A 23,050-nucleotide genomic window follows, 5' to 3' on the forward strand; every position below is an offset into this window, starting at 1 on the left:
TTCTGCTATGCTGCTGAATATGCCATATTTCAGGTGATATACAAATTCTCTATAATTCTTTACTACTTGAAGTTTTTGAAGATTTAAATGATAGTTTTTGGGAAGAAAATCATGAGATTTCAAGAAGTAATATTCTACCTCAGATCAAAGCTTCCACTCTGATTACAGTGTCTTGATACTGTGTTGTGCAAAACAATCGTGGGCAACAAAGCTACAAAGTGTTTAGTCCCTCCATAATCTCAAACCAAGGCAAGCGAGGCCTTAAGATCACTATGTGTACATATGTCCTGCATTATACATTTCTATGCTCTGCCTCAGAGGAAGACAGACAGTAGGTGAGTTGAAATAAATAATACAAATTGAAAAATACAGTTATGATTTATACTCTCAACTATGTTATAAACAAAATCTTCACCACCAAGGCTGTCTGAAGGACAGGCCAATTAATAAAGCCATGAATTACACTGTGGAGGTAGCTAATAAAACAGCTTGCTGCACAGCAGGGAATATCAGATTTGTTACAAATATACTGTGTCTATTCTTCTAGAATCATATAGGAGTAAAGGCACAATACCTGTCATCTAAGCAGTAAAAACGTCACATGGCCCTTTTCAGGTGACTTATGATTAATAAAAGACTTAGTTGAAATGCCTATAGAAAATTGATGTCCAAAAAGTTCTTGCAATCCAGAATAATTTACATTTAAGACTTCTAGATAAGTCATAGATACTTGAATACTAAAAGAATAGGAGCATGAAAGATGAGCCAGTGCACATGATACTGTCAAACTGTTCTTGAGAGATCATGTTGACAGCGTGTTTGCTGCCAGAAAAGGCAGAAAGATGCAGGATCTGAATTAATCTAAACTCGGTGATAACAGGGTTAGCTAAGGACACAACTTTATGGGAATGACTTGACAAAACCAAGCAAATTATTGAGATGGATTTTCCTTCAGCCTACCTGAACTATATATTGATACTGTCATGGCTGGCAAATAGTTTGAGAAAGCACTGCAGCCCTTGAACTCCATCTTCACTAGACCATCAGGTCTTGCAAAGAAAGTTTAAATTCTATGTATGTTTCAAAGCCAAAGGAAGGAATTCTTTGTAAGCCTGACCCGTTTCCAGTGCCCTGCTTTATTGCTAGGTTTGTGTTGTGTTTGGTTTTGAGTTTTTATATTAAAGCTGCACAGTCAAGCTGAAACAAGATTTGTTTTCTCACAGAAAGCAACCATGAAAGTGAAATGCCTCAGGATCACATACCCATTTTTTTTCCTTTGTTTCAGGCTGTCTGCCTGTAGAAAATTAAATAAAAGATGTAAGAAATACTATGGCAAAACTTTTTTATCTTTTACTCTGCATGCTCTCTAGCAGTCTTCAACTAACTTTTCAATAATGGGCAACACAGATCTTTCAATATTGCCTGGTGTGACCCAAAATGACTCTGCTGCAGACAGACAGCAGACAGCAGACAGCATGCCAGCAAGGTTTTCAAAGTCAGCACTGCACTAGTCAGGCTTGGAAATGCATATCTGACAACGAGGTCAAAGTCCTAGCTCGACTGAGGTATGAAGTGGAAGGGGCAAACAAAGTTTTTCTGTAGCTCTCCTTAAATTATAGGAGTTCCAGGAGAGAGAAAACTATGCAATGAAAAAAAGGCACATCTGCAAGCTTTGAGAGGTTTGAAACCCCAAGCTGGTCACTGCTATTGCCTTCTGGCTACTGATGGCTTCTGTGAAATAGAGTTGTGGTCCCACTTGGGTGTTAAGACAGGCATCTTCACAGCAATGGTGGTAAATTCAGAGGAGAGGCTAATGTGGAATGACTGTGACGGCCCAATTATTGACAATTAATTGAGGCAACCCATCCTGGGTTGAAGTTCAAGTAGGCCAGAGGAGAGGTTACTCAGCTGCTGAGTGGACTGGGACATACTGTGTTTGCTTGGAACATGGATAAGCAGCACCTCTGTTTTAGATAATACTCTCAAAAAAACCATTTCACACACTTACTTGCATAACTCAATTGCATTATTGCTAATAACCCACTAGAATCCCATTTGCTCCATTTATATCTCACTGTATTTTCCTGGAACAGATGTCACACACCCCAGCAACTCCAGACGTCTGAGACCACCTACACAGGCACTCCTTGGTGCCTCTAACCTACCAGACAGAGGCACAAAGCCCAGATCTGCCTCTCAGCAATCTGCCAGTTACTGACAGAAGATTTGCTCATTTAGCTAACCCAGGAGGAATGTGCATCTCCAAACCGTGTGACTTGACATACACTGACCAGCTTTTGAACTTGTGCTTTATTTCTTTTTCCATCCTATGTAGACAACTGCAAAGTTTTCTATTGCATCTTAGAAACAGCCTAACAGATGGCCTCAGCTTTTACCTCCTCCTGACCAGCTGGCACCCTGCGCTCCCCAGCAGCACCTCCCAGGAACAGGTCACTTTGAGCAGATTCTTACCATTTCCCTCAAAAAGAAAACATGGTCAGGTGGTTGGATGTTTGGGCATCGACCACCAAGTGCTCTGGGCAGTCTTTACATAAGGGAAGTTCTGAAATCCTGGGGCTAGTGAATTCCCTGGGGAATCTGCTATAGATTTTAAGAGCATTAGGATTTCACCCCTGGCATTCACTGTCACAACCCTATTCCATTCCTAATACAATGCATGCACTTCTTCATGCTATAATTGCAAGCTGATTTTTTCCAAAGCAACAGAGAAAAAAAAATAAAAAAATAAAGCATTATTCTTTATACAGATTTTGATACCACCTAAAACAACAGACTGGCTGACAGTCCAGTCTGAAAGAAAAGGGGGAAAAAAGCATTTAAACCATTTATGGTGGAAACAAGCAAGCATATGAAGCATCCCAAGGGCTGGGAATCTGTACAAATTGGTCTTCGTGAATGTCTAAGTAAAAATCCCTTTCTGCAACAAAGATTTGAAGGAACGCCTAGCTCGCTCTTATCTACTGAATACAAAAAAACCTCCCTGCGCCCTTTGTGACTATCTCAGAGATTTTACTACACAGTTAATAAGAGAAGAAAAATCATTCATTTGGAGAGTGATGCTTATTCTTATTCTTCAGAGATGCATTTAATATTTTTGAACACCCAGAAGAGTTGGTTACGGATTTGATTCCTTTGTAGCAAGAAAAGTGATTTAAACTGATGTCGACAGACAGGATTTATCTGATTCTGGGGGGAAAAAAGCAAACTACTGCTGTTTACAACACAGCACTGCAAAGGTCTGACAACTTAAACACAGAAAGCCTAACACTCCAGTGCATGGACCAGCCCCCAAAACAGGGACTTTATTCCCCTGTGTACGCACTGCCCCCTCCAGCAAATACACAAATCTGTATTTGCACACGGTCAGCATTTTTTGGATACTGTGGTGATTTGGAGACATCAGCTAAATGCTTGTGGTCTGCAGTAAGTCCAAGGATGGCTACTGGAAAATCTTTTCTGTAATGGTCTTGAATACCACCCACAGCTCTGGCCATCCCCTCCCAAAAAGAAAATAGCAGGATTAAACTGATACAGAAAAAACCCATCCATGATAATGATGATGGGTTGGTGCCTCACAGGATGAGATAAAACAGATGCAGGAAGGAGCCGCTGGTGGGGGACCAGCACAGAGACCTCTACAGCCATCAGGCATGGGAAAGGGGAATGGCAAATGGGGTTCTGCTGCAGGAGATTAAGAAGCACCAAACGAAGGCAAGCAGCAAGTTTGAAACAAGCACTAAGAAGTACTTCTTTGAATGGCATATAATTGCATGACAGAAGTAATTGTGCAGGCTAGGAGTATCACTTTGTACGGAAAGAATGACACAACTTAGGCAGAAAACACCCGTTAGAGGCTGTGAAGCAAACGAAGTCCTTCAGCCAAAGATTGCTGGAGTGTGGAGGGGTTTCACAGGCAAAGAGCCACTCAATCCATGATCTGTCTCCCATATTCTCCTTAGGTACCACAACTATTTAAGTACTACATATAACTGAGTGCAACAGAGTTGCAATTCAAATCCGAATTGGTCATTATGAATTGCAGAGAGAAACAAAACCAACCACTACAAAGCAGTTAGGAAATAGAACACCGCTAAAATTGATGTCTGTCAGTAAACAAACAAACAAAAAAAACAGAGAAAAGCCCTTCAGACTGTTACATTATGTGTTGATCATACAGCAGATTTTTCTGATAATGCAAGCAGCTTATGAGATCATTTGATGGCAGAAAATAAGAACAAGACCACCTTCACACAGAAGACCTTATAAAATGATTAAGAATTAATTCACACCTCCATAACCCAAAAAGCAATTCAAAGCAGCAGGTATGTATCAATAATGCAACATTCAGCCCAGCTTCATGGAAGAAAACAGTGCGGGCACAAGAGCTACATGCAAAAACATAGTGGCATTTCAACGTCACATTTTGGTCTATACTCCCAGAAGAATTATTATTTGAGCACAAAGAGCAAGCATACAAAACAATCTTTTTTTTTGTTGTTGTTGTTCCTTTAAACACACTAACAAAAATTACTGTGCAAGTTAAAGACACAGCAGTTGCTAATCATCAGAGAATCACCCTCTCTGCACTTCCCAGTCACCCTTACGGAAGTGGTCCCAGCACATGCAGGAAAATGCCACCACCCCTCATTCTGCAAGAAAAAACAATTCTAGACCAGAACTTCCCACAAGCTTCAGGGGAAAAGTTGAAGGGTATCTAAATGATTGAAAAATTGTTCTTATGATCAGTGGAACAAGCAACCCATGCCCTTTGAACAAGATCTATAGGCAATGCTGGTGCCTCATGTTTCAAGGGCACATCACAGAATAAAGACTTAGGAAAATTAACACAAACCTTGTGATTATTCCTGGGAGCATGACCGCACTGCTACAGGTAAACCCTTGGAGGACCATTTACAGAAGACATATAGGTTGGTTGCTGCCAGGTTACATCCATGAACTGCAAGCGGGAGAATCCAGAATCCACTTGTGGTTCAAGTGTGACAAGGCATTGTCACTGCCTGAGAGAGAAGCGTTAGTGAGTCTGAGGGCAAAGAAGTCAAAATGCTGTGCACACCACAGATGGGCCTGGAAATGTAGATTCGCAGGGGGATGAGGTATGGCAGAAGTCAGGAGGGAGATGATGATGATGATGATAGAGAGGAAGATGGCAGCAGTCATGCTAAATACATAATGTAACACAGTGTATACAACTCATTCTTTTTTTCCTGCCTAAGCTTTTGTAAGGATTAAGAGCTCAAGATCATATGGCTTTGCCATGGTTGTATGATATTTTACAGCTGTTTTATATGGTGGAAGTAATATGCTCTGAAACTAGGGTGTGTGTTTTGTCAGGGATGAGAATTTCTTCATCTTTTCTCTGGGGATTTTGAAAGGGTAGGTTGCAATGCTGTACTATTTGCTGACAGTCATCTTGATTTTGGACATGTTTTAGAATAGATGTGTAAAGGAAATTACTATTTTGAATCTTGCTATTTTGTTAATAGCTGCTATACTGTTATTTAAATAACTCCCACTAGTTCCATTTTCACAAAAGCTCTTCCAATGCTTTATGCAAATCTACTTTAGCACAATTTGCATGGGTCTTGAAATTTCCAGTTCTGTTACGTTCAGCACAGAAAAAATTTGTGTAATGATTTTAAAGTGATGATAATTTCTAATTCATTCTTATTTGTCTCATTAATGCTGTAGCATTATATCTAACGCAACTTTATTTATAAGGATGGATTCAAATTGTCCAAATTATTTTAAGTTTGTATCACTAAGGAAAGTCTTTACTTCACCTTGTAAGAAGGAGCTATTTCTGAAATCTCTGTAATAGGCTATGCAACCAGCACCCAGATGCTATTCCCCTGAAAATTACTGTGAGATTTTCATACATCCTGTATTACGCAGGACCACATCCTATATTATCATATTTTCCCTCTCAAACACAGAATTCAGATTTTTCAAAGGTATAGCCAGTGGTCAGGGAGCTGCATGACATACCCTAAGACATATGGAATACCTCACATACAGTGAAGCCATATAAACTCATTGCTTTTTTCCACATAATTAACTCTGTCACAATAACAATTATTTTCTGTGCTAACAGCAAGTAATTTATACCTCAACAAAACTGTTTTTTCCATAGCTTTTAATTTAGGCAATTGCATTTACATTTCTGATTCTAGCCCCAGGCTTGACTGTTTGCCGAGTTGTTTACAAGTCAGCTGCAATATCCCTGGGCATGTAATGTTCCTGAGATGGCTACAGTATATGCAATCATAACACACACAAATGTGTGTTGTCAAATTTGGAAGCAAAAGGGCCTTTTTTCTCAAAGAGATCACAGAATCATAGAATCTTAGAACAGTTTGGGTTGGATGGGACATTAAAGATGTTCCAACCCCCCTGCCATGGGCAGGGACACCTCCCACCAGATCAGGCTGCCCAAGGCCCCATCCAACCTGGCCTTGAACACCTCCAGGGATGGGGCAGCCACAACTTCCCTGGGCAACCTGTTCCAGTGTCTCACCATTCTCATGGTGAAGAAATTCTTCCTTATGCCTTGCCTAAATCTGCCACTTTCCAATTTATACCCATTCCCCCTCATCCTATCACTACAAGCCTTTGTGAACAGTCCCTCTCCAGCTTTCCTGTACTCCCCCTTCAGCTACTTCAGTTTGCTATAAGGTGTCCTCTGAGACTTGTCTTCTTCAGGCTGAACTACCCAAACTCTCTCAGCCTGTCCTTGTATGGGAGGTGCTCCAGCTCTCGGATCATCTTCATAGCCCTCCTATGTTCCAACAGTTCCATATCCTTCTTACATTGAGAATTCCAGAACTGGACACTCACTCCAAGTGAGTTCTCACCAGAAAGGAATAGAGGTGCAGAATCACCTCCCTCGACCTGCTGGCCATGCTTCTTTTGATGCAGCCCAGGATATGGTTGGCCTTCTGGGCTGCGAGCACACATTGACGGCTCATGTCAAGCTTCTCATCGACCAGCACGCCCAAGTTCTTCTTTGCAGGGCTGCTCTCAATCACATCACCCCCCATCCTGTACTGAAATTGGGGATTGCCCCAACCCAGGTGTAGGATGGCACACGAGGTTGGAAGTTACAGTGCTCTTACAGTACCACAGACAGTCTACTGTTTCAACAAATAAGCATCAGCACAGCAAGCAATTCCAGCTCAGGTTATTCAGCCTGGAGGAGAGAAGGCTGTGGGGAGACCTTAAATGGCCTTCCAGTACGTAAAGGGGGCCTGTAGGCAAGATGGGGACAGACTTTTAGCAAGACCTGTTGAGACAGGAGAAGGAACAATGGTTTTAAACGAAGGGAGGGTAGATTTACACTGCATATAAGGAAGAAATTTTCTGCATTAAGAGTGATGAAACACTGCAACAGGTTGCCCTGGAAGGTAGTGGAGGCCCCATCCCTGGAAACATTCAAGGTCTGGCTGGACTGGGCTCTGAGCCCCTAGTTAAATATGTTCCTGCTCCTGCAGGGTGTTGGACTAGATGTAAAGCTTCCTTCCAACCCAGAGCATTCTATGATTCCATGTTACACAGTGCTGCTTGGCAGCCACAAATGCTGGTCCTGGGACCAGAGGTGCAACAAGCAAGAGAGCCTCCATCTTTAGTCTGAATATTGGGACACACTGCTGAGAATGCAAAGACCACGCTCTGTGTCCTGCACCAGGCCATGGTACTGAAAAGGACAGCAGAAGAAACAAATATCATAGGCAATCATTTAAACTCATCTCATGCTCTTTTCCAAATGGAGCTTCATTTCCTCTTCCTAGAATAACAAGATTCATCCTCACACTGAGCTTTGCAGTGCCTTTTGGACAAAGCTATGTTCTTCCCACCAGGCCTGAGAAGCTGCAGCGTGAAAGCCATTACCACTGTTTCACTTTTCCAAGAACCAGGCACAGCACATTAGCCAGATGTTAGGACTGAAAAAATATCTGATACCAAGAAGTCTTTGGACAAACCCACCTGTCTTCATTGAATACAGGTCAATGACAAGACTGGACAAAGGCTATCAACTTTAACTGTAAGCCAAACTACCTATGTTAGGCAACTAAATCACTCAAGGCATATAAATACTGTGTCTTCATACTTTTGCAATACAGGTTAGCCTTGAAATAAAGATTAGATAGATTTGCTATGTGTACATAATATATTCTTCTATAATTCCTCACAGGACAAAAAGCAACTGTCAGAAAATGAAACAATTAGCACCAACTTACAAAGGGCAGACTCTCATTACGGTGAAGAAAGAGACAGAAAATGTTCCTCGAGGAGACTAAAACATTTACCATCTCTCCTTGCTAGAAACATAAATCAGTTTTCAGAGTGCTCTGCGAGATATCATAATATCAGATAAAACTCTGCGGAAGCACCTAACTTGTCAAAGGCAAGTTAGAAACTTGGCAAAATGAGAAATCTTTCATCATCAAAGCCAAAGGAGAATTGAGTTTTTGCCTTTCAACTCATGTACAACTCAAGATTTTGAATAGTAAGTGTAATTTTAGCATTTTAGTGGAATGTGCAGAAAACATACAGACTCTATAAAATAAGCTTTGTATTGGTTGGCTTATTTTATTATTATTTGATATATACATCCTCCACTGAAAAGATCTTCATTCAACTACTTTTTCTTCAGGGAGTTTCACTGGGCACCAGCCATACAGCTTTGAAAAAAGCACTTGTCTTGTTCTTTTTGTATTTCTGATTCATAAAAGAGGTCAGCCAAGCTTACATCAGACAGGAGATAAACATCTTTAAAGACCTAGGAATATTATGTACTTAACCAAGACAAACTTATCCTCCTACTCTTCTGATGGGACACCCTCCTGCTCTGAGTCTTCAGCTCCAACTAACACCAACTAGATTTCTCTTTTCACCTGAGGTCAGTAACGTGGCAAAGCAGTTACTCACAACTCCTCCAGAGCTCCAAGGACAACCCAGAGGGCTGACTTGGGATGCCAGCTCATACTCTATTCACCTGAACACTGCAGTCACACAGTAGGTAGAGATCCAGAGTCTTGTTAAGGTCCCATCAGATGCAATTAGAAAATGGGAAGTCTGTTAATTGCACTTATTGAGAAAATGCTATATTGCGCATATATGTTTTCACATCTTGTTAACCCAAGAAAGCAACGGCGCTTGATAAGCTGATTAATAACAAGTTGTACTAAGAGAATCTATATATAAAGAAGAAACCCACATCAGGGGTTTTCACAACGGATAGGTTGTGAAATAGCTCCTACTTATTTAAAAACTATTGAAAAAACCTACACAGGTTATATTTTCTCCTTCTCAGAGATTTACAAATGAGCTGCTTTACAAATGAGCTGCATAACTTTTAAGGACAGTTACTGCTACAGCCTTTATGAATCGAGCAAGGAACCTGCTCCCAGCAAGAATTTAAGGAAAGATATCCCATCTACAAGAAGGGTTGCAGGGAGGATCCAGGGAACTACAGGCCTGTCAGTCTGACCTTAGTGCCAGGGAAAGTCATGGAAGAGGTGATCTTGAGTGCTATCATGAAGCACATGCAAGAGAACTGGGTGATCAGGCCCAGTCAACACAGGGTCATGATAGGCAGATCTTGCCAAACTAACCTGATTGCCTTCTATGACAAAGTGACTCGACTACTGGATGAGGGAAAGGCTGTGGATGTAGTCTTCTTGGACTTCAGTAAAGCCTTTGACACAGTTTCTCACACCATTCTGCTGCAGAAACTGTCAGCCTCTGGCCTGGACAGGCGCACACTCTCCTGGGTTGAAAACCGGTTGGATGGCCGGGCCCAAAGGGTGGTGGTCAATGGAGTTAACTCCAGCTGGAGGCCAGTTACAAGTGGGGTTCCTCAGGGCTCGGTACTGGGTCCAGCTCTGTTCAATGTCTTTATCAGTGACCTGGATGAAGGCATTGAGTGCACCCTTAGCAAGTTTGCAGATGACTCTAAGCTGGGTGGAAGCGTGGATCTGATGGGAGGGTAGGGAGGCTCTGCAAAGGGATCTGAACAGGCTGGACCAATGGGCTGACCCAGTGGGTCCCTTCCAACCTAGTGATTCTATGATCCTATGAAGGGCAGTCCTCACAAACACTGCAGTGACATTGCAACATTAAGCAAGAGATCACTAAATGTTTTCCACAGATTGGTTACCTTCCTAACCTTTCAGCTGCAGGGAGACCCTGGGGGAGAGAAAGGAAACACAGGAAGGCAGGGGAAGACTAGTAGCACTCCTGGGCAGCCACCTATTCTTCTGCGGTGGTAGCAATGGCTGTCAGCCTCTGCTGCTTGGGCTACAACCCATACTCTGACAGGCTGTGTGGAGCCTCACCGCTGCTTATTTCTCTTTCCTTCTGCAGATGAGACTTACAGGCAGCACATAGTGAGATTCAAGAAGACAACCTAAAAACATAATTCAGTTTCATGCTGAAGTAAAGACATGTTCTCACCAGCAGAAAAGGATGACCTTTCCCTTGAATCACCACCTACATTGATGCCTGTGACAAAGCAACAATCTTTTCCTAATATTTTTTTCACTCACAATGACACAAAATACAGGAGGACAAACACAGAAACATGAAATTGTAGAACACAGCTGCCCTGCAGGGTTTTTTATTATTATTTTTAAATCAATAAGCCTAGAGAGCAGAATTGCTATAAGCATCGCAGCTACACCCATGAAAAGACGCTAGAAATCTATAGGCATCATAGTAAATTAAATTATTTAAAGAAGAATTCAAGCAAAAAGCACTGTACTGTGACTATCCAAAACAGTGATGCTTTTTTCCCCCTTAGTCCAGAATAAAGAGCACCTCAAGGCTGGTCTGGCATTGTCAGACTAAGATGCCCATGATCAGACATATGCTTCGACAGGCAGCTGAACAGAGGAAGGAGAGGAGACGAGGAGCTAGTGTCTGACAGTATGAGAAAGAGATGCCAAGGAGAGATTTAAATACAGTTGGAAGTGATCAAAATCAGAGCCCAGAAGACAAACGAGGCCACAGCATGTTAAATGAGGCAAGTGAGTTTGGAAACATCTATGAATTTAGCTTCCTAACTAGAGCTCAGCTCCAAGGCAGACCTGTTAAAAAAACACCTGATCAGAATTTGTAAGAAAACAGCATACAAGCTAAAACATGGGAGCTGCATTTAGATGCATGTGAAAAAATCGTCAAGATTTTAGAAGTCCTACCATATAAATGAGAGGCTTTTCATCCAAATGCAAAATAAGAATCAGTAAATCACATTTTGTTTTCAGGAAGTATTGGCAGAATTTCAAGACGTATTTAACTAATCTCACAATGTGTAGTTTTTTCCCTGGCTAATCTTCTATGAGAAGTAACTATTAGGAAATCAAAATATTATGGCTAAGCCTTGTTAATTGCTCTTCTGAATGGAAAGGTAAAACCTTTCACCCACACATGAAAATGTGATGAAGAATTTAGGAAAATAAATCAGCAGAAAAAAAATAGAGACTTTATCCTATTCTCTCTGTGCACTTCAATATCCTCTGCATTTATCTGTCCTCTGTGAACTTGGGACTAACTTTTATATATTAGGAGCCTGCAAAAAAAACACCTATTAAAACCTGTATAAGTCTTTACAGCAAAATTGAAAGAATACGAAAGAGAAAAGGCAGTAAAGTTCCTCACAGTCCTGCCCATCCAATGCTGACTCAGGGACCCACATTCACTGATCACAGCCAGGAAAGGTCCAGCAGGCATCTCACGCTTCTGCATGTTGCACTGGTGTTTGACGGCAGTCAAAATTTCCACTTTAAGAACGGTTCAGGTTCGAAAAATAAACTTGCCACCAAAGTCAAAACCCAGAAGAAGTCAAGCTTTGAATGGGGAAATTCTCATGCTTTCCAAATTTTGTCTAAAATAATGCTTTCCTTTAGAATAATGCACACTTTTGGTAAATGAAATCCAGAGTGAAGTGACTTAGTTTGACTCTAAGATTAATGCCTGGTTTGTATTTTTACAGAAATATTTTAGAGCAACAGAAAGATTCATTCGGAGATACCTCAGATCAGACAGAAAGCTTGTTCCTACTCTGCAGCAGAAATATGAATTACATGCAACAGTCCAGTGTCTGTCTTGGTATTGATCATTATGATGACCTCCTGCAGATCCTGTTCCACAGCTTTTCCAAGATAATTGGGTGCCCAAATGACGTATATTTAGAACACTGTAGTACTTATAACTGATGTGAACAAAATACAGAGTTCCTCGACCTTCCATTCCATTTATTCTGCAGTATATACTGCAGAAAAGAAATTGGCTTGGAATTCAGTAATTCATAGAAGTGCACTTATTGTGAGGACATAAAGCTTTTAATGTTAATACCGTAGGAACTGGGCAACTGCTCCTATTGAAAAAGAATAGGACATGTAACATGGAAGTGGAGAAAGGGTAGTTCTCAAACATAATATTTTATGTTTGAGAACTCTTTACCTGTGATACAGCTACTGCATTTCATCTTTAGATAGGGCTGAGAAACCCAGAGTTATATAACCTAGTAAAAAGCTGATAGCGCCAATGTCATTTTAAATCCCACTATGTGAAAATGAAATACAAATGTGCAAAGAAAAAAAAAAAAAAAAATTCAGGAACCAAAATCTCCATCCCATAGTATATCCATAGATATGTATATTTTTAAATAAGAACAAGCAATAAAACTTTAAAGAAAAAGAGAGTGTGGGAGGGACATGCACAGCAGAGAAGGAACAGAATAATTACAGATCTTTTCAGGATACCACTATGATGAAATAAAATGACAAATCATTTTGATGACATCATGTTAATTCTGCTTATGCTAAATTGTAAATGCGTAAGGTAATATTTATTTATAACAAGAAGTTTAATTGAAATAAGAAAGCCAAACAATGCCTGCATGATTTTGTAAGACATCAAACATTTTTTTTTTTAACTTCGAAACAAAGTCCTGCTTAGATCAGTCTGCACTTTTCTAAGGGAAAACAGTCCCATCAAAAGAAAAAACTTAAAGCTATCTGTGATCGGAAGCAAGCTAGGCCAAGTCAACAGATGCAAGGAAACTGAAAGCGACAATGCTACTGGCTCAGAAGGCATAATAGAATTTCTACAATCTCTACAATCTTTACAAGTCCAAACCCCTTACCATAGGCAGAGACATCTTCCACTAGATCAAGTTGCTCAAGACCTGTCCAACTTGGCCTTGAACACTTTCAGGGATGGGCATCCACATCTTCTTCGGCCAACCTGTTCCAATAACTCATCGCTCTCATTTTAAAAAATTTCTTCCTTGTGTCCAGTCTAAATCTACTTTCTTTCAGTTCAAAACTGTTGGCCCTTGTCCTGTCACTACAGCCCCTGGTAAAAAGTCTTTCTCCATCTTTTTTATATGCCCCCTTTATATATTGAAATGCTTCGATAAGGCCTCCCTGGAGCCTTCGCTTCTCCAAGCAGAACAACCCCAACTCTCTCAGTCTTTCTTCACAGGAGAGGTGCTCCAGCCCTTTGATCATTCTCATGGCTCTCCTCTGGATGCGCTTTAGCAGGTCCATGTCTTTCTTGTACTCGGGACCCAAGCTGCAGCAGTTGCACCCCTTCTGTGGTCTAATGAAGCTTTAATTCCTTCCAATGCAAATAATTCCAACAAGGCAGGAAAGCAGCAAACAAAGAAAAACGTAAAATGGAGAGGGAGCTTGTGGAGCTGTCAGTTAGAGTTGAATCTGTTCAGATCAGCCATCGTGTATTCAAGGACTTTCAAGGAGGCACTTCTGGACTTGAGTATCAAAAATCTGCCCATGTGCCTTTTTTGGAGGAGTAGAATGATGTGCCTTTATGTAACATAGCTAAGGTTAAACACACTGTCCACATCAAAAATTGATCTCTGGCCTCATTGAATCACCAAACTGCTCTATAATTGGGAAACAACATCCCTCCCAGCACCTTTTAAGAAAAAATACCAGACACTGTGTTTTTTGTGAGGTGTTGCTGATAGTCTGCTAAGGAACTACTGAAGACAGCCCATCAGACCAAGGTGTTCACATGCTTAGGCACAGGACTCCCTCTGGATCTAATCGTGAAAGCAAAGGTGAGAGCTGCATAACCACACAGAGAGAAAAAGCACCGCTGTCCATGCCCACAGAAGGAAAACTTTGCACTGAGGGTAACACCAAGAGTTAAAACTGTTCCTTGAAAATAAGCATCAGGAAACTACAAGTATTTCAGTCAGCTTGTCTGTTATAAGATCAGGGCTGAGACTCTTGAGCACAGCAAGCTGGAGAAACATATTTGCCCTAGCTGCACAACACTGTCCAACAGGAAATAAAGAGCAGTTTCATCTGCCAGCGGTCTTTGTATGGTCAGGTTAGCTGCCAGCTGTGCCTGTAATCTGCTAAACTTGCCTTCACAAGAGTATTTTTTACTCCCAGTATTATATTAATGCATTATATCAATGTATCTATTAACATATTTTAGAAGCATAAGGATAAAGAAATGTTCACTTCATATTGTTCAGCCATTTCAGAATTCCCCACCATTCAAACAGCAGCAGTAGAATTTTAATGACTGGGAAACTGCAGCAGTGCCGTAAGAGAAAATCATAATGCAGCAAATTGCTACTTCTGTGAGTTTCCTTCTACGTAACTCTGATCTTCTAAGTCTTCTACAGTGTCAGTACACATTTATTTAAAATACAGCTTCCAGCGAAGATTGATTAAAAAAAAAACCAAAAAAAAAGGGAAAAAAAAGGCTTGAGAACTTTATTGCAAGTTTGACAGTTACAGTACCTGGGAAAGATCTAACCAAAAGCAGAATTCCCAAATAGCTCCCACTGCCATCTGATGATATGTTTTCTTTCTTTACTTCCTTCGTTTTAACTAAAATGCCACTGCATTTTAAAATAGCCATGTGTTCACTGTACCCTCCTGCCAAAGATGCCTTCTGGGTAGTAATTAAATGTATAATTGAGATCTTCAAGACATTAGGAGGCAAATTCAGTGTCTTTTTAAATGGCTGCAGGGAATGAGATAACACAAATCAATTTTACGCCAAAACACACTTTTGCACACAAGCATTCAATATGCATCGTGTGACCCCTCATAAGCCTGAAGGACTTCTTCCACACATAACGATCTCCAGGTTTACATAAAAGAGATTTTCAAAGCTTTAAGATGAAGTTCGCAACTGTACTGTGGATGAGATCATCAATCCGTTCAGATTTTAAACTTTTACTGATGGTAGATATTTGAAGCTAGATTTTTAGGCATCCATGTTAGTCCAAAGACTTGACTTTCTTGTCTCATTTTGTTTACTAGTCATTAATGGAGCTGGACTGACTGTCCTTTGAGACTCATTCCCACATTTACAACATAAGGCTTCTTGCAGGAGACTGACAGGAAGCGCTTTATCCATATTGCTGCCTTCTTGCAGTTGATAGTCTCGTTTATTTATCAGTGCTTTCATTCACCACACACACAGAGGAACAGATTATTTAGTCATTCACCATCGCTTAGAGAAGAATCATTGATAAAACTGTGTCTCACTAGGGGTGAGAAAACTAAAAGTTCAAGGTGCTGCTTCCTGCTTTGACAGAGCACCGTAGAAATACAAACCCCAACAATCCTGTTTATTATCACTTCTTAACTATCGCTAAATGCCTAAAAAGTTTACAAATGAAGACAATATTAACTCACTACAGCTCTTCTCATCTCCCTTTCTCCACATTCATACAAACGACCCACTCCTCAAGATTTGAAATTAAGCTCAGCAGACACTAAGTAGTGCCTTTCATCTGGATGACACAGTAAAACCACAGCAAGTCTCGTGCTTCCCATGCTTAGCCGCCTTCTGCTTCCTCCTCCTCCCATCAAGAAGACAGCACTACTTCGAAGATCTCCCCCATATTAATCTCCTTGTTTCTCTGTAATATTTTTCCATTCATACTGTTTCACTTCCTCCATGATTACAGGACTAACGGAGCACATAAGAAAAACTAGATAAGAAAATTCATGGAACCGAGCTAAGCCAATTCAATACTATTTCTACATGGATTTTTCTCTGTGGGAGATACTTTTTTTTAAAAAAAAAGAAGAAAAGATGGATGGAGAACTAATATAAGCAATCAGATTTTGGAAAGCTTCCAAGAGCAGAAATGTCAGGAGAATTACTGCAGCTGTAGTATCCTGTGCATTTCAATCAGGAATACAAATAATGGCTATGAAATTCATTTAAACTGGCTGCACACAACACTCCAATAAGAAATCATTTCCTTTGTGTTTCTTAGGCCTTTATCCTGGCAGGAGTTTGAAATCATCACCCCCCCAAAAAAGCCTTCACTCAGGAGGGCAAGGCTCTGTCATGAAAGATGTGCCCTACAGAGCTGGGCATCTCTTCCTTGTAATTTCAACTTTTCTCCCTCTTACTGTAGCAGACTTCTCTTTCCACCCCAATGGTCCACTCTGGTAGTCTAGTGGCTTCTGCATCCTCAGTTCCTCTGCTGTTTCTTAAGGGAGGGGACAGTTTCTTATTCCTTTTCTTAGGAAGCGATGAACTGCAGGACATGGATAACCATTTAGTCTCTTCTGAAATTTAGGGCTCCTCTTTTACCTTTAGGAGGGTTTTTCTGGTTTCACTCCTGATAGTCCTTGTTAAAGTAGCCTTACTTGTATATGCTTTGTTCTGCTGGAGCAATGGGAGGAAAAAAAAAAAAAAAAAAAAAGAGAAACAGGGTTCCATCAGCATGGAAGGCAAAGCAGGACCCAATGGAAAGATTAAGTATTTCTGGAGACTGAGGTGTTATACATAGACACAAAAAGGGTAAGAGACTACTGATGTCTGAATGCATTAGTTTCTGGTGTATAACCACTTTATTCAGGCTACTTGAAAAATAAGGAGAGAGAAAACCAAGCTTGTACAGGACAGATTTTCCATTGCCATTTTAAAGATTAGCAATTATATAGGGAAATTCTAAAAGTGAGCAATCATTGTACAGCAACAGTATATAAGAGACAATGAATGAGACAATACCCTCTCACTTCTCTCCCCAGATTTCCAAAGGTGGAGCCAAAGAAATATCCCCATTATTTCAGGCTGGAAGATGTTGTGCTCGATGGTGGGCCAACGCCCACTGAACTACATCGGTCCTGCAAGCTCCTCACCACAGACTTAGCCCCGGGCTCAAGGGGTTTGTCCAGAGGTTAAACACAGACACCTGGCTGCATGTAGCTCCTCACATGATCACTGTCTATTTGGGATTTTTTTTGTTGTTTTTTTGTCCCCACAAATGTCTTTAAAAAAAAACGGTATCCCCTCTGCTATTGTCCTAATGTGCATGTGTGTTTATAAGCCAACTGGAATTTTTACTCATTAGCCTACTTATTAGAAAATGAGAAAGCTTTAAAATCAAGGCATAAAGTTAGAAGCATCTTAGTCAGCCAGGACGCTGTCACCAGTCTTAAAGCAAAAGGCACACTCCATTCAGAAAATGTGGGTACTTTCAGATACCATATACCAAAAGGAGAAGCTGTTTTTAACATATTCCTGTACTCAGCAAAACAAGGCCTGCATTAAGAAATGACAGCACCTTTCAAAAATCATTTCTTTCTGGAGTCACACTAATCCCAGGAACCCTCGGCAAAAGCAATCTATTTTCTAAGTGACTTTCTCAGCAAGTACTTACTGTGACACCGACGTCAGCCACCTCTCAGGTCAGTGCCTGTCTCTCATAATCAGAGTTTACCTTGTCACTTTAGAATTACTAGTGCCTTCACAATTGCCAAATCAGGGGAGTGTTTAATCAGTGCTATGATCTAAAATGCCTGCTTGCTATAAAACTTCATGTTTTAGAAACGGGAATCAATTCAGCTCTTAAATTAGTAAAAAAGAAGGCTGAACATTTCCTTCTCCAGGTGTAAGTCTCTTGACCGTCCTCCACCCTGTGAAACAAGATTGTCAAAGAGGCCACATTGTCACTACCCTAGCCAATTCCTTTCACCAAAGCTGTTAAGACTGTCGAGGAACTATATCAAGGGTTTGATATAGTTTTGTTTTTGTTTTGTTTTCTTTTACTCCTAGGTACTCTGTGTTGTAGGAACACCTTAAGTAATTGTTTTTCTCTACTTCTCATCCTATCTTCTTTCCTTCTACTAAATAGGCCACAGAGGACAGGCTAGAAGGGCAACTTTTGGAGTCAGTTGCCTTTCCTCACCACAAGCCGTCTCACTTCTACTTCAGTGACTCACTCAGGGCAACCATAAATAGGAATAGCTTTTCTGCAACTCACATTTTATTTTTCATGGTCTTTATTTTCACCAGCAGTTGTAGAGTGTTCTAGCTAGCTCTTACAGCCAGCTTGACACATGAAATGTGAGAACACAGCAAGCCATAAAACTTACCAGTGAAAACAAGTTTGCAAAACTGCAGTTTGAAAGAAACCTTGCAAAAGAGATCACTGCCTTAGAGACCCCATGAGTCACACTTTGCAGTTTTAGAGAACAGTAGGGTTTTAATCTTGTTGGAAATCAGGGAACTGCAACACATCTCTGTTTCTGATCATAGGCAAGTTAGAAACATTGAAGGTCAATTTTGAAAGAAGGCATACATTCCTAATTTCCCAGAAGAAAACCAGTTTGAGAAATAAACATCAATAAACATTGATGTTAACTATAAATAGCATAGGGAGGCAAAGCAGTGCCAGGGCTGTTAGTGAGCATCTCTGAAGTTCAGAAAGCAGGTGGCTAAAAGTGACATTTGGAAACAGACAGGCAATTTATTCCCATTTAGCTGTCATTTACAGGAAAAGGTAATATAAAAGTATGAACTAATTTTGTTACTTACTTCATAAAATGATGTATCATTGACAACACCTAAACATATGTTTAACATCATGTAAGAGTGATGAATCCTTGTGATAACTGTCTTTTAAAACAAAGCTTCACAAAAAAAAAAAAAAAAGAAAGAAAGAAAAAAAGAGAGACAGCACTTATGGTTCTCTTTTATTCCTAGCTCCTGTAATAAAATTAATGTTCCAGAGGCCATAACAGTAAAATGCAGTGATTATTTTAATCGTTTTGGCCTTTTACCTGCATCTTGAAATAAAGATTTCAGTTGAGAACAGGCTAACTCCTAGTCTCAATTTTCCTTCTAGAAATGGCATCTAAGGGATATATATTGCATTTCACCATACTTTTAAAAGTGGAATGTAAATTTAGGAACTGATATCACCAACGACGTTAAGTTTCACCATTTTCCTTTACTAAAACAGCGCTGATCATTAGGTATACCTTCAAACCAAATGAAAACACATTGTGCAGCCCATGGTGTTAACATCCATGCTATTAATGCAGTTTTGTTCCTCTCTAATGGTTTCTTTCTTCCCGTCCTTTCAAGGAGACTACATGGACAGCCTCCTAACTAATACAGGCCCTTTCCATTACTTACTTCTACCTCAAATTCCGTCAAATCAATTTTCTCCTCCTTGCAATTTATGAAACAGAAGCACATAATTAGAAAGGCTCATTTCCTAAAGTAAGTGGTTTGCTAACATCCTGCTTTGTATTTAGACAAAGGACTTTACAAAAAAGTACCCAAATAACAAACAGCTATTTGGGGGGGACGGACACACCATTTATGCTATATTTTTTTCAGCTTGGTATGTTTTAAGAAGCTATAGGTACAGCACCACTTGCAAAATCAGCACTAATTTGCTTAGTGTCCCCTCTAAGAAAAGGGTCTCATTGCATTTTTTTTTTAATTCCTTCATAATGTAAAAGGTACAGGAAGATCCACAAACTGATATGGCAATCACTTCTGTCCAATAATTTAGACAGTGCTTAAACTTCCCTCTAGGGAACTTAGATCACTGGTCAGAATCCTCCCAGCTGAAAAACTACAGGTTCACATCTTCGTGCTTGCCACTAATACTTAACAACATCTCCCCTACACCCACAAAGTGAGGGGAACAACTCTATTTGAAACATGCAGTCAGCCCACTGTGCTCAGTTACAGGTTTTCCAGCTGCAGAAACTTGTGTGCTAGGAAATTAGACAATTTTATAAGTTAAGAAGCACAAATAAGCAAGAAAGAGGAAAAGCAATGTGCTGCGATATTCATGGCATAGGCGCTCCAATTAATTCTGTTTTAGCAACAGTTTTAGCACCTATGTATCAGGAAAATGAGTGTACATACTATATCCACAGTACTTTGGAAAGCTTGTCCCAGCTTGGTAGGTATTTTCCAGTTTCAGTAGATAAATATTGGTTACACAGCAAAGTACACTATTCCCTCCTTATTAACACTAACATGTTTCCTGTGCATTCAGGAAGAACATTTAGAATCAGATCACTGAAAAGTACAACTTGTTTCCTCTTTCTGTTCTGCAGCACAAATGTTTCTCTTCAGCAGATTTCTCTGCTTTGAAAGGCAGTGGAATCAGATGCTGAACAGTAAAATTAAATAATTATTTCAGGCTATGAATTTCACTGTGCACAGACGCTTACAGGGAAACAACCATATTCCTATATGAAGGAATATCCTGATGTTCAAAAGCACTAAGCACACTTAAACACCTACTGAAATTAGAGCTACTTAGTACTCAGAACTAATCTTAAACTTTTGCATTGAATAAGGAATCTAATTTCAGCATCCAAGATATTTAAACCAGTATTAACCTCCAAGCTTTGGCATTCAAGTTTGGTTTGTATATATACAGAGTGAATGACTTTATCCCCATCTTTCCCAGGCAGTTTACACCTCTGCCAGTGTGTAGCAGGCTGGACAGGCTTCTGGGCTCCTGAAAATCAGAAATAAATCAGACAGAGTAGAGGTTCCTGTGCAAAAACTGCCTGCACTGTGCACCTATGGCATCTGCCAGTGCCATTAATGTTCCACAGTCATAATCACCATCAAACAGAAAAGGGAGAAAATTAAGGACAAACCAGAAGCGACCAGCCACACACGGCCATGGCAGCTAACCAGGACATCAGGTGGTTCTGGAGAGTGACAGCCACAGCAATTACAAAAAAAACTCTCTCTCTGACTGAAGCCTAATGGCTGATACAACAAATTCAGCTTTATTACGATAAGACTATGACATTAAATAAGGATCCCTGGCCATGGATGTGTGGTGTATATAATTAACACAAAATGAGCTGGGAGTCTAGAGTGCAGAGATAGAGGCTGGCATGTGGTACACAGGCATATGGCTCCTGAGACCAGGCCCCTCCTCACTCCCTGCTAAGCCACATTTGTGGCAAAGCTGAGTTGTGACAAGTCTATTTATTAGTAAATCACCTCTACTGAGAAGCTGCCTCTGTCCTTGCACAACCATTTTCACAAAGCTTGTATTTCCTGCTACCGTTCTGTATACCAGAGGAACTGTTACCTGTATCCCCACCTCCCACTCCCCAGAACACCCATATGAAAAAAGACAAGTAGGAATCAGCCAAAAAGAGAACATGGAGGAGAATCCAGTTACTATGAAATCTCTGGTGCTTCCACCACTGCTCCTGAGGAAAGGCAGCAGTGATATCCCACTAACACTGCATCCTCAAATGCTTCTGAGAAGAGAGCAAATACCGTGCAGCTCCTTCTGCCAGTAGATCTGACCTTTCATTCTTTTGAGTTGACCAACCACAGCAGTATACACATCCTTCTTCCTATGATGATCAACACGCATCTATTATGTATAAATAGTTGTTCTCTTCACACATGTAGAACCTATGCATCCTCTCGTGCCTTCCAGGACAAGTATTCTAGATTAGCATAGCCTGACTGGCAGCAGTTAAGGCCTAAATATACCTCATATACCACGAGCAGAAGCTATATGAACTTGAATGTAAGGTTGTGAGAAATTAATCTTTTTGATCTCACATTTTCCATAGCTTTTTCCACTGTGTTTTTTTTCCTTGCTTCTTCATTTTAAAGTTGCTTCTGATTTTTTGCACGAGGGTTAAGTGATCACAAGTATTGTACTAGTCCTCCACAGCATAACACATTTTGGTTCCTGTCCATTATCACTTTCTTTAGTCTCTGCCTTTCTTTTTCCTTCATATCCAACACCTCACTTCTTCATAAATTTTGCCTTTGTTCTTCTTGCATATCATTTATTTTATGAAATTATTTCTTTTTTCATTTTCATTTTTCAGCAGAATGTGCAAAAAAAAGTTTGCAAGAGCTTTAGTTTTATAACGTACTAGTGCTATTTTAGGGATACTTGAGAAAAAACTCTGAACTGATGAAAATTTTTGTGAACCTCTGTTCTCTCTATGGGAACATTTTTATGTCCTGCCATTATAATTTTGCATAATCAGCAGCCAGAGAACATCACATGGACTTGGACAAATTCTGCCTGCAGCGCAGGGCTGCACAGGGGGCTCAGACTGATGATGTTAAAGCATTCGTTGCTTGTCTTTTCTATCTGACAACCCAGAGGAATCTTGCAGGAATTCACTTTCTTACAGAAACAGGGTATTGTTTATGTCTGAACAGGAACATTTCTTAATGAAAAAGTTGGAGAAGGCTCCCATAAAAGAAAGGGCAACAATTTATAATACAGCCAGTCAAAGATGCTTTTCTTCCCCTTCTGTTGCATTACTGTGGAAAAGACTTCCTCTCCACGGCCTGGACTGACAGGTCTCTCCCAATTTATTCCATTCCAAATGAACCAGTAACACAAACCAGAACTGGACCCGGCAGCCTGTTAGCACAGAACCCAGGCAGAAGCTTAAAATGTCAACTATATTTAGCAGTAGATGGAAGAGTGGCTTTTCACAGAAACAACTCTGTTGGAGAAGATTTACAGAAACCTAATGGAAGGGCAAAGAAGATCTTTGCCTAGAGTTTAATTGGCTTAATTACACTACTGTAGAGCTGCTTTACCCTGCTGACCTGAAGGTGATCACATGTGTAAGAAAATGCCACTGCCCATCTTGGTCTTCAATGCATCAGAGCATTAAGTGTCCTCCACTCGCTACTGAATGGGACAACATCATTCAAACCCAACACAGGTTAAGAAAGA

General features: G+C 40.4%; 1 protein-coding gene across 6 annotated transcripts in view; it reads right to left on the reverse strand.

Moving 5' to 3' along the window:
• The window catches only part of OXR1 (oxidation resistance 1), a 273,264-nt gene that overhangs the window by 138,843 nt on the left and 111,371 nt on the right, over window positions 1–23,050 (reverse strand). For 2 of the 6 annotated variants that reach the window (XM_054057091.1, XM_009556254.2), the window contains one exon: window positions 4,874–5,039. The exons of the other annotated variants lie outside the window; for them this stretch is intronic. In XM_054057091.1, the coding sequence (XP_053913066.1) occupies window positions 4,874–4,932 (59 nt within the window). In that variant the 5' untranslated portion in view covers window positions 4,933–5,039. The remainder of the gene's footprint in view (window positions 1–4,873; window positions 5,040–23,050) is intronic. 6 annotated transcript variants of the gene reach the window in all.

This window comes from Cuculus canorus, chromosome 2 (assembly GCF_017976375.1).
Source record: "Cuculus canorus isolate bCucCan1 chromosome 2, bCucCan1.pri, whole genome shotgun sequence".
Lineage (NCBI taxonomy): Eukaryota > Metazoa > Chordata > Aves > Cuculiformes > Cuculidae > Cuculus > Cuculus canorus.